The sequence below is a fragment of the Mercenaria mercenaria genome, chromosome 13 (genome assembly GCF_021730395.1).
Source record: "Mercenaria mercenaria strain notata chromosome 13, MADL_Memer_1, whole genome shotgun sequence".
Lineage (NCBI taxonomy): Eukaryota > Metazoa > Mollusca > Bivalvia > Venerida > Veneridae > Mercenaria > Mercenaria mercenaria.
The window spans coordinates 65,602,957-65,615,871 of record NC_069373.1 but is presented as its reverse complement, the minus strand read 5'-3'; the positions used below and the strand labels follow the sequence as shown (position 1 = coordinate 65,615,871).

At 37.5% G+C, this 12,915-nt stretch overlaps 1 protein-coding gene across 1 annotated transcript in view; it reads left to right on the top strand.

Annotated features, from left to right (window-relative positions):
* Positions 1-12,915, top strand: part of LOC123528443 (inositol-pentakisphosphate 2-kinase-like) — an 88,582-nt gene that overhangs the window by 14,044 nt on the left and 61,623 nt on the right. The window contains exons 3-6 of the mRNA XM_053520951.1: positions 3,505-3,603; positions 3,937-4,103; positions 6,953-6,986; positions 8,140-8,235. Of these exons, the coding sequence (XP_053376926.1) occupies positions 3,505-3,603; positions 3,937-4,103; positions 6,953-6,986; positions 8,140-8,235 (396 nt within the window). The remainder of the gene's footprint in view (positions 1-3,504; positions 3,604-3,936; positions 4,104-6,952; positions 6,987-8,139; positions 8,236-12,915) is intronic.

Sequence of the window (12,915 nt, the reverse complement as noted above, 5' to 3'; positions counted from 1 at the left end):
TAGGTCAGCTTTTCTCCTAAACTATCAAAGCTATTGCTTTGAAACTTGGAATACTTGTTCACCATCATAAGCTGACCATGTATAGCAAGAAACATAACTCCATCTTGCTTTTTGCAAGATTTATGGCCCCTTTTGTACTTAGAAAATATCAGATTTCTTGGTTAAGTTTTATGTTTAGGTCAACTTTTCTCCCAAACTATCAAAGCTATTGCTTTGAAACTTGGAATACTTGTTCACCATCATAAGCAGACCCTGTACATCAAGAAACATAACTCCATCTTGCTTTTTGCAAGATTTATTGCCCCTTTTGGACTTAGAAAATCAGTTTTCTTGGTTAAGTTTTATGTTTAGGTCAGCTTTTATCCTAAACTATCAAAGCTATTGCTTTAAAACTTGCAACACTTGTTCACCATCTTAAGTTGACCCTGTACAGCAAAAGACATAACTCCATCCTGCTTTTTGCAAGATTTATGGCCCCTTTTGGACTTAGAAAATATCAGATTTCTTGGTTAAGTTTTATGTTTAGGTCAACTTTTTCTCTTAAACTATCAAAGCTATTGCTTTGAAACTTGCAACACTTGTTCACCATCATAAGCTGACCCTGTACAGCAAGCAGCGTAACTCCATCCTGCTTTTTGCAATAATTATTGCCCCTTTTGGACTTAGAAAATCATTTTCTTGGTTGAGTATTATGTTTAAGTCAACTTTTCTCATAAACTATCAAAGCTATTGCTTTAAAACTTGCAACAGTTTTTCACCATCATAAGTGGACACTGTACATCAAGAAACATAACTCTATCCTGCTTTTTGCAAGAATGATGGCCCTTTTTAGACTTAGAAAATCATGGGTAGGACAATATTTCTATTACACAAAAAAAATCAGATGAGCGTCAGCACCCGCACGGCGGTGCTCTTGTTTTATATTTACTAGTATTACTAGACTAGTATTATACTAGTATTACTTATATGTGGAAGCCCAGGATGAAGTACTCCAAAGTATTTTTAAGATTTCTTATGGTTGCCATTCTTCTGTGACAAGACCGTATGGTGGGGGTATGAGTCACTCCTGTGACAGTTCTAGTTGAAACAAATATAATTAAATAATTGATTATATACCTTACTATCAGTGTAACAACAAGGCTGTTGAAAACGACCACCATCGGCAAATTCATGATGGTTCTGTGTGCCTCATACGCCATAATTATCATGTCTGCTTGTTCTGACTGATGTCATGCAGATAAAAAAACAATTGATTCTTTTATACATACATGAAAAATACAAAAAATGAAGATTTCTAGATAAAAAAAAAAAATGAAGTTACATAGTAAAAAGGTTCATAAATGGCTGTTGTGTGCCTTATAGCCATAATAGCACACACACCATTATGGCAAAAAAGCTTAGCCAAGCTATATGGTAACCTCATATTACCTGCCTGCTTAGCTCAATAGTGAGAGCACAGATCTATGGATCACAGGGTTGATGCATAATTATGTTCTCCGTGATGATTTTATGAAAGACATTAAATTTTGTTTGTTTGAAATCATTCATCCTCCACCTCTGATTCATGTGGGGAAGTTGGTAGTTACTTCAGGAGAAAAGGTTTGTTCTAGTACAGAATCCAGGAACACTGGTTAGATTAACTGCCCGCCGCTACATAACTGAAATACTGCTGAGAAACGGCGCTTAACCAAAAACAACTGAAGAATGTGTCATACAGGAAATATTTTGCTGTATATGTCTAGTGCCAAGAAATAGGAAAGTGTCATACAGGAAAAACTTAGCTAAATATGTCTTGTGCCTTAAAGCTGTAAAAATTGTCATACAGAAAAAACATAACTGTATATGTCTAGTGCCAAGCTGCAAAAATTTTCATACAGAAAAAAACTTAGCTGTACAGGTCTGGTGCCTAACTGTAAAAATTGTCATACAGAAAAAACTTAGCTGTACAGGTCTGGTGCCAAGCTGTAAAAATTGTAATACAGTAAAAACTTAGCTGTACAGGTCTGGTGCCTAACTGTAAAAATTGTCATACAGAAAAAACCTAACTGTATATGTCTGGTGCCTGGCTGTAAAAATTGTCATACAGTAAAAACTTAGCTGTACATGTCTGGTGCCAAGCTGCAAAAATTGGCATACAGAACTTAGCTGTATAATTATATCTGGTGCCAAGCTATAAAAATTGTCATACAGTAAAAAATCTGTATATGTCTGGTGCCAGGATGAAAAAATGTCATACAGAGAAAAGGTCTGGTGCCAAGCTGTAAAAAATGTCATACAGAAAAAAGCTTAACTGTACAGGTCTGGTGCCAAGCTGCAAAAATTGTCATACAGAAAAAACTTAGCTGTATATGTCTAGTGCCAAGCTGCAAAAAGTTTCATACAGAAAAAACCTAACTGTATATGTCTAGTGCCAAGCTGCAAAAAATTTCATACAGAAAAAAACTTAGCTGTACAGGTCTGGTGCCAAGCTATAAAAATTGTCATACAGAACTTAGCTGTATATATCTGGTGCCAAGCTGTAAGAATTGTCATACAGTAAAAACTTAGCTGTATATGTCTGGTGCCAGGCTGTAAAAAATGTCATACAGAGAAAAGGTCTGGTGCCAAGCTGTAAAAATTGCCATACAGAAAAAACTTAGCTGTATATGTCTGGTGCCAACTTGTAAAAAATGCCATGCAGTAAAAACTTAGCTGTACATGTCTGGTGCCTGGCTGTAAAAAATGTCATACAGAAAAAAAGCTTAGCTGTATATGTCTGGTGCCTGGCTGTAAAAATTGTCATACAGTGAAAACTTATGTGTACAGGTCTGATGCCTGGCTGTAAAAAAATGTCATACAGAAAAAAACTTAGCTGTACAGGTCTGGTGCCAAGCTGTAAAAATTGTCATACATGTGTACAGTAAAACCTTAGCTGTACAGGTCTTGTGTCAAGCTGTAAAAATTGTCATACAGAAAAAACTTAGCTGTATATGTCAGGTGCCAAGCTATAAAATTGTCATACAGTAAAAACTTTGCTGTATATGTCTGGTGCCTAGCTGAAAAAATTGCCATACAGAAAAAACTTAGCTGTATATGTCTGGTGCCAAGCTATAAAATTGTCATACAGTAAAAACTTAGCTGTATATGTCTGGTGCCAAGCTGTAAAAATTGATATACAGTAAAAACTTAGCTGTACAGGTCTGATGCCAAGCTGTAGAAGTTTGTCATACAGTATAAACATAGCTGTATATGTCTGGTGCCTGGCTGTAAAAATTGTCATACAGAAAACACTTAGCTGTACAGGTCAGGTGCCAAGCAGTAAGAATGTGTCATACAGAAAAAAACTGTATAGGTGTGGTATGCTACTCATACAATACCATCTTTGATAAATACAAATGCATTTTAACATATAAGATTTTATTACGTTCACCTGTCTGTTTATTGATACTGTTGTGTGCACCTGAAGGCATAACTCTCAAAGAATGTCAGTAAGAGGACAAAAACTGATTCACATTTTTTTTTCAGAACAAAGTCGACATGATACATGAAGAAATGCAATTAGTAGTTGACTACATGAAGAATGTAATGCAGCCATTGCTGTCACCATATTTTGTTGTCCTTCCAGTAAGTTTGATATACAGTTATTACTTCGTAGCAAAATATATAAATTTAGGTCCCACCATACTATGAAATCATTAATATTTATGGCAGACTAGTATTCATGGTAGAGTCAGTCGTTGAAATTCAATCACAATCATAATTATAACGAGGGCAAAACGCAATAAAACTAATGCTGACACAGTTTTTGTTGCCCTGTTATTTTCTGTGCTAACTAAAAAGTAAAAGCTTTGTTACCAGTAGAAAGGACGTTTCAATGTCAGATCTCAATAAAGGTCATAATGCCTTTATAAATATTTAAATGTCAAGGATGATCATATGGAAGTTTTTTTTTTTCAGGAACTTCGTTTACTTAATGGTCGACTTACAGAGGAAGCTGAATATCAAATAAAAGCATCTAGGCCAGGTAAAATTGCTATAATTATGCAGCTGCAGTCCTGTGATTATTGCAACAAAGTTGTGATGCATTGTACTTGGGAGAAAAACTTTTTAAAATTTAATAAGCTGTGATTTAGAATGACTTCCTCGGGAAAGGCAATGAAGGTTAAAACCACTGTGTCTGATTTTTGACATTCATGAATTATGTCTTCCCCATAAGTGACATTGTTTTTGCCTTCGCCGTCTGTCCATCTGCATTAAGCTTGTCCGGCTTTTACAGGCAAAACTGCTGGCTGGATTTCAACGAAACTTCACAGGAATGATCAGTACCAAGCCTAGTTGTGCATATCGCCGACATGTTCCACTTTGCTGCACAAAATGGCCACCTAAGCTAAAAATAGAAAGATCTTGTCCGGCTTTCTCAGGTCAAACTGCTGGCTGGATTTCGACAAAACTAAATAGTAGTGATCAGTACCAAGCCTAGTTGTGCACATGGGCAGCATGTTCCGCTTCGCTCCATAAAATGGCCGCCAGAGCTTAAGATAGAAAAATCTTGTCCGGTTTTCACAGGTCAAACTGCTGGCTGGATTTTGATGAAATTTCACAGGAGTGATTAGTACCAAGCCTAGTTGTGCATATCGCCAACACGTACCGCTTCGCTGCACAAAATGGCCACCAGAGCTAAAAATAGAAAAATCTTATCCGGCTTTCACAGGTCAAACTGCTGGCTGGATTTCGGCAAAACTAAATAGTAGTGATCAGTACCAAGCCTAGCTGTGCACATGGGCAGCATGTTCTGCTTCACTCCACAAAATGGCCGCGAGAGCTTAAGATAGAAAAATCTTGTCCGGTTTTCACAGGTCAAACTGCTGGCTGGATTTTGATGAAATTCCACAGGAGTGATCAGTACCAAGCCTAGTTGTGCATATCGCCAACATGTTCCTCTTCGCTGCACAAAATGGCCACCAGAGCTAACTAGAGCTATCACTAAAGGTGATGATTGTACCCCCCGCATGCACTGACACAGTACATTGCAATTTGACGCACACAAGATTGCATAATTACTGTATGTATATAGACTGTATGTATACAGTATAGTAACAAAAAACAAAGTCCCATAACTATGCAGAATATTTATCTAAAAGAATGTAACATGCACCATGCACAACTAGGGTTGGTACTGATCACTTGTGTAAAGTTCATTAAATTGTGTGTAAGGGTTTGGTAGATTAGGCACGCACAAGATTGCATAGCAGACTGTATGTACATAGTATGTACAAAAACAAAGTCCCATAACTCTGCAATTTTTGTCGCTGAAAGAACTTAACAATCCCTATGCACAACTACTGTTGTTACTGATCACTTGTGTGAAGTTTCATTAAAATTGTGTCAAGGGGATAAGGAGAGATGGTGCGCACAAGATTTTGTCAAAGTATACACTATATAGTAAAGTAACAAAAAAACAAAGTCCCATAACTCTGCAAATTTTTTTCTGAAAGAACCTAACATGCCCCATGCACAACTACTGTTGTTACTGATCACTTGTGTGAAGTTTCATTAAATTGTGTCAAGGGATGAGGAGAGATGGTGCGCACAAGATTGTGTCAAATGTATATAGTATAGTAACAAAAAACAAAGTCCCATAACCTGCAAATTTTTTTCAAAAAAGAACCAAACATGCCCCATGCACAACTACTGTTGGTACTGATCACTTGTGTGAAGTTTCATTAAATTTTGTCAAGGGGATAAGGAGGGATGGTGCACACAAGATTGTGTCTATGTATATAGTTAGAAAAAAAAAAAAACCCAAAGTCCCATAACTCTGCAAATTTTTTTTCTAAAAGAACCTACATGCCCCATGCCACTACTGTTGGTACTGATCACTTGTGTGAAGTTTCATTAAATTCTGTCAAGGGGATAAGGAGAGATGGTGCGCACAAGATTGCGTCTACGGACAGACGGCCAGACGGACAGACAGACAGACAACCTGAAACCAGTATACCCCCCCCCCCCCCCTTACAACTTTGTTGTTTGGGGGTACAAAAATAGAAAAATCTTATCCGGTTTTCACAGGTCAAACTGCTGGCTGGATTTTGATGAAATTTCACAGGAGTGATCAGTACCAAGCCTAGTTGTGCATATCGCCAACACGTTCCTCTTCGCTGCACAAAATGGCCACCAGAGCTAAAAATAGAAAAATCTTATCCGGTTTCACAGGTCAAACTGCTGGCTGGATTTTGATGAAACTTCATAGGAGTGATCAGCACCAACCCTAGTTATGCATATTGCCAGCACGTTTCGCTTTGCTGCACAAAATGGTGCCAGAGCTTAAGATAGAAAAATCCTGTCAGGCTTTCACAGGTCAAACTGCTGGCTGGATTCCGATGAAACTTCACAGGAGTGATCAGTACCAAGCTTAGTTGTGCATGTCGACGACATGTTCCACTTTGCTGCACAAAATGGCCGCCAGAGCTAAAGGTATACATAGGGGGGAGGTATATGTTTTTGTGACAAAAACGCCTAGTTATTTCTGTTGTCACTTATCATTCTATATTATCCTTCTCATTAAATGCCCACTAGATTAGCTCCAGATTTTAAAACCAAAGGTGACAAGTTTGATCCCTGGACTAAGCTACTGGTATTTTCTTTGAGATACTGACAGTTTGACAGGGGCAATTATGTCTGAAATCAACTCCAACTCTGATTCTTGTTAGGCAAAGTTGTCAGTTACTAGCATTAAATAAACAAAACAACATTAAATTTTCATACTGGTATCTTTTCAACAGATAGAATTAAGTTGTTATTATTCACTTCCACTGTTTTTTGTTGTTGTCATTTGTTCGGTCAACATTTGTTCCTTTATTTAACAGCTCAGGCCCCCCCCCGTGTTGCCAGCACACTTGACCCAAACCCGACCAGCGGCAATTAGTGATGCCTGATTTTTTGGGTTATATCAAGACTCCCATTTATACCCAAGTGTTCATACCCCAACTCTTAGTGTAGAAATTAAAGTAAGTTTCATTGTTTTATTGATTACAGTAATGCTTGAGCTGTGCAACTGAGTATGCCCTGCCTCAACAGCAGTGTTTGATAGGAGGTTTATGGTGATATGCCCTCTTGGCCCTGTTAGTCAGAAATTAGGAAATCAAGTCAATCTGTGATCATATTGTAACGAAATAGGCACTGGTTATAAATACAAGATTTAAAATGTAGTTTATTTCAGTGTGGGAAAGTTAAATTGCACCTGCAGGCATTTGTAATACGGTTAGAAGAAAATCAAGTTAATTATTGAAAGGGAGAATTTCAAACTTCCTTAGTAGGTCCAATAGTTTATATATTGTGAAGTTTTATTTAAATCTGTCCAAGCTATTGTGTATTCAGATTTTCACCTTTTTTTCAAATTTGAATTGCAGCTGTGTTGCATTAAATTTAATTGGTTCAAGCATAGACAGTTTCTTTATCTGCAAGTTATATCTTTACCACAAAATTTAAATATCATGTTGCAGGTTTTGATGTAATTTCCATCAAGAAGATATTAATGTCATATTTTGACCAGGCCTTTCCTGTACATTTCATGCTTGAAGTCATAAAAAATATTAATAAAATTTGACCTACATCTGTCTGTGCTAATAGATTGACTATACTAACACATGTATGTATGTGACTTGAGGCTGTTTAGATAGGTCTATGTTTTCGTCTCCATTTGTCATGTAGACGTCAACTTTCGGTTGATAATTAAGTGGTTATTACCAGCACACTTAACCATTGGTTATGACAGGCGATGTAAAATTATATGCCTTTCATTCATTTTACGACCTTAATATTTGCAACAATTATGTGTTATTTTCTATTTTCATCCTGGAGTGGTTTGTTTCTGATGTTTTAAGAAGCAGTCCTGACAGAATTTAATGTTCATGTCAGTATAAATGAAAGAAAAATGAACCAACTTTAAATTTAAAATGAGACACATCTAGTATTTTAAACATTATTATATAATGAAAAATGACTTTTAAGACTTTTGCATTACAAGTTAGCTTGTCTATGAAAGAAAGTACAAAAAGAGAAAAAAAAAAATGAGAGAAAAACAGATCAGAAACAAATAAGAATTCAGGTGTTGTGTTTTTATTGAAGTTTTAATTTCTGATTTTTGTTAATTATTTACAGCCAAAGAAAGCTTTTATGCATGTTCAAGACTCCTTGAATGTCAAGTCAGAAGAAAAGTCTCAAGTGTGCAAATTCTGCATGCATCAGAGATTAAAGGTATGTTTTCATTCCTCTGTTTGTTCATTCATTCATTCATTCATTCATGTCCAGTCCCGTCCCGTCCCGTCCCGTCCCATCCTGCCATTCATTCATTCATTCATTCATTCATTCAGTTTCATTTCATTTCTTTCTTTGTTGTTTGTTCATTCATTCATTCTTTTCAGAAAGGGAGAAAAATGATGTATGGCAAGGAGTGTAGACACCTGACCACAAAAACTTTAGTGTTAAGTTAACCTCTCTCACTACCAACTACCATCATTCTGAGGATCCAGTATTTAGGTGTTGGTTCATTAACATTGCCACTCACAACACTCTTTGAATAACGTTTCCAATATTCACATTTCAATATTTCACTTAGATGGGCAACTGATAACAACAGTACACAAAACAAAGATGATATTCATACATTTTTTTTTAAAAATAACTCAAGATTGAGCAAAGTATTGAGCTTTTTATGCCCCCGGAGGCATATAGTGATTGTCTTGTCTGTCCGTTCATCCATCCATACAAGGTTAAACAAAATGGGACTGTTTCGTCTAGCATCAGTACCCCTTACTAAAATGACTTGATACTTATGCAGATGTAACCTGTGACCATTCCTCATCTTCAAACATCACCTGACCTCAGTTTGACCTTGACCTCGTTTTGGACTTAGGTTGCTTTGTATCGACAAGGATGCCACCGGGGGGCATCAAGCGTTTATTGAACACAGCTTCTTGTTCAGTTTTATTATACCCTCACCAAACATGTTTGAGGGGGGTATATAGGAGTCAGTTTTGTCCCGTCCCGTCCCGTCCCGAAATCTATTATCTCAGTTATTATGTCTCCCCCAGGAGACATATTGTTTTTGCCCTGTCCGTCCGTCCTTCCGTCCGTCCGTCCGTACGTCACACTTCATTTCCGAGCAATAACTGGAGAACCATTTGATCTAGAACCTTCGAACTTCATAGGGTTGTAGGACTGCTGGAGTAGACGACCCCTATTGTTTTTGGGGTCACTCTGTCAAAGGTCAAGGTCACAGGGGCCTGAACATTGAAAACCAATTCCGATCAATAACTAAGAACCACTTGACCCAGAATGGGTTAATTCATAGGATGATTGGTCATGAACAGTAGATGACCCCTTATTGATTTTTGGGGTCACTCCGTCAAAGGTCAAGGTCACAGGGGCCTGAACATGGAAAACCATTTCCCATCAATAACTAGAGAACCACTTTACCCCCGAATGTTGAAACTTCATAGGATGATTGACATAAAAGAGTAGATGACCCCTGTTGATTTTGGGGTCACTCCATTAAAGGTCAAGGTCACAGGGGCCTGAACATTGAAAACCATTTCCGGTCATAACTTGAGAACCACTTGACCCAGAATGTTGAAACTTAATAGGATGATTGGTCATGCGAGTAGAAAAACCCCTAACGATTTTGGGTCACTCTGTGAAAGGTTAAGGTCACGGGGCCTGAACATTTAAACCATTTCCGGTCAGTAACTTGAGAACCACTTTACCCAAATGATGAAAAATTAAAAGGATGATTGGTCATGCAGAGTAGATGACCCCTAACGATTTTAGGGTCACTCTGTTAAAGGGCAAGGCCACAGGGGCCTGAACATGGAAAAACCATTTCCAATCAATTAACTTGAGACCTCTCGACCCAGAATATTGAAACTTCATAGGATGATTGGTTTATGCAGACTAAATGACCCCTATTGTTTTTGGGTTCACTCCGTTAAAGGTCAAGGTCACAGGGGCCTGAACATTGATAACCAGTTCCGATCAAAAACTTGAGAACCACTTGACCCCGAATGTGAAACTTCATAGGGTGATTGAACATGCAGAGTAGATGATCCCTATTGATTTTGGGGTCATCTATTAAAGGTCAAGGTCACAGTGGCCTGTTTTATGTAAAAACATTTTTTGGAAATAACTTGAGAACCACTTGACCTACAATGTTGAAAAATTATTAGGATGATTGGACATGCAGAGTAGATGACCCCTATTTATTTTGAGGTCATTTGATCAAAGGTGAAGGTCACAGGGGCCTGAACAGTGACTTGAGAACCACTAGGCCAATAGTGTTGAAATTTAGCGGGATGACTGGACATGCCAAGTTAGATGATCCCTATTGCAGCCAACCCTCAGTGTCTCTTTGACTTCGCTCCTGACCCCTATTGACTTATTGCCTATAGGACTTTGCATTGGGGGAGACATGCGCTTTTTTACAAAAGCATTTTCTAGTTACCAAATGGATTTGATTCAAACTTAAAATACATGTTCCACCTTATCACCCACATCATGTGACAAAAGGTGCATAACTCTTGACAAACCCAAGTTTTTCATGAATTATGTCCCCTTTTACTTAGAATTTAAGGTTAATTTTGTTGTATTTTCACTATATCTCAGTTATTACTAAATGGATTTGATTCAAACTTAAAATAGATGTTCCACCTCATCACCCACGTCATGTGACATAAGGTGCATAACTCTGACACCATTTTTAGCTCACCTGTCACAAAGTGACAAGGTGAGCTTTTGTGATCGCGCAGTGTCCGTCGTCCGTCCGTGCATCCGTAAACTTTTGCTTGTGACCACTCTAGAGGTCACATTTTTCATTGGATCTTTATGAAAGTTGGTCAGAATGTTCATCTTGATGATATCTAGGTCAAGATCGAAACTGGGTCATGTGCCTTCAAAAACTAGGTCAGTAGGTCTAAAAATAGAAAAACCTTGTGACCTCTCTAGAGGCTATATATTTCACAAGATCTTCATGAAAATTGGTCAGAATATTCAACTTGATGATATCTAGGTCAAGTTCGAAACTGGGTCACTTGCCATCAAAAACTAGGTCAGTAGGTCGAAAAATAGAAAAACCTTGTGACCTCTCTAGAGGCCACATATTTCACAAGATCTTCATGAAAATTGGTCAGAACGTTCACCTTGATGATATCTAGGTCAAGTTCGAAAGTGGGCCCCCGTGCCGACCAAAACTAGGTCAGTAGGTCAAAAAATAGAAAAAACCCTTTTGACCTCTCTAAAGGCCATATTTTTCATGGGATCTGTATGAAAGTTGCTGAATGTTCTCTTGATGTTATCTAGGGCAGGTCGAAACTGGGTCACATGCGGTCAAAAACTAAGTCAGTAGGTCTAAAAATAGAAAAACCTTGTGACCTCTCTAGAGGCCATATATTTCATGAGATCTTCATAAAAGTTGGTCAGAATGTTCACCTTGATGATATCTAGGTCAACTTCGAAAGTGGGTCATGTGCCTTCAAAAACTAGGTCAGTAGGTCAAATAATAGAAAAACCTTGTGACCTCTCTAGAGGCCATATTTTTCATGGGATCTGTATGAAAGTTGGTCTGAATGTTCATCTTGATGATATCTAGGTCAAGTTCGAAATAGGGTCATCTGCGGTCAAAAACTAGGTCAGTAGGTCTAAAAATAGAAAAACCTTGTGACCTCTCTAGAGGTCATACTTGTGAATAGATCTCCATAAAAATTAGTCAGAATGTTCACCTTGATGATATCTAGGTCAAATTTGAAACTGGGTCATGTGCCTTAAAAAACTAGGTCAGTAGATCAAATAATAAAAAAAACTTTGCTGCCTTGTGACCTCTCTAGAGGCCATACTTTTCATGGGATCTGTATGAAAGTTGGTCTGAATGTTCATCTTGATGTTATCTAGGTCAAGTTCGAAACAGGGTCATGTGCGGTCAAAAACTAGGTCAGTAGGTTTAAAAATAGAAAAACCTTGTGACCTCTCTAGAGGCCATACTTGTAAATGGATCTCCATAAAAATTGGTCAGAATGTTCACCTTGATGATATCTAGGTCAAGATTGAAACTGGGTCACGTGCCTTAAAAACTAGGCCAGTAGGGATAAAATAGAAAAAACCTGTGACCTCTCTAGAGGCCATATTTTTCATGAGAAACTTCATGAAAATTAGTGAGAATGTTCACATTGATGATATCTAGATAAAATTCAAAAAAGGATCACCTACCTTCGAAAACTAGGTCAATAGGTCAAATAATAGAAAAACCTTGTGACCTCTCTAGAGACCATATTTTTCAATGGATCTTCTTGAAAATTGGTCGGAATTTTTATCTTGATAATATCTAGATCAAGTTCAAAACTGGGTCACATGAGCTCAAAAACTAGGTCACTATGTCAAATAATAGAAAAAACGACGTCATACTCAAAACTGGGTCATGTGGGAAGAGGTGAGCGATTCAGGACCATCATAGTCCTCTTGTTTATTATAAGTCCTATGTAAAAAGTAAAAACATTTTTCCGTGGTTTAAAATGGGGGCGGTAAGACACTTTTTTGTATTTACTTTTAGTATATCTCTAATATTAGAGATTTTTAAAATATTTATAGTATTACTATACTAGTATTATACTAGTATTACTTATATGTGGAAGCCCAGGATGAAGGTACTCCAAGTATTTTTTAAAATTCCTTATGGTTGCCATTCTTCTGTGACAAGACCGTATGGTGGGGGTATGAGTCACTCCTATGACAGTTCTAGTTTTTGATAGGATTTTATTTTTGGTAAAAAATAAATCTGCGTTCAAAGTTTCACTTTCAACAAAGCAGTCACGTTACATCAGAATATAGGTTGCTCACAGCCATGCGACTAGATGATCATGCGTATAGCTTCACAATTATATGTGGGAGTAT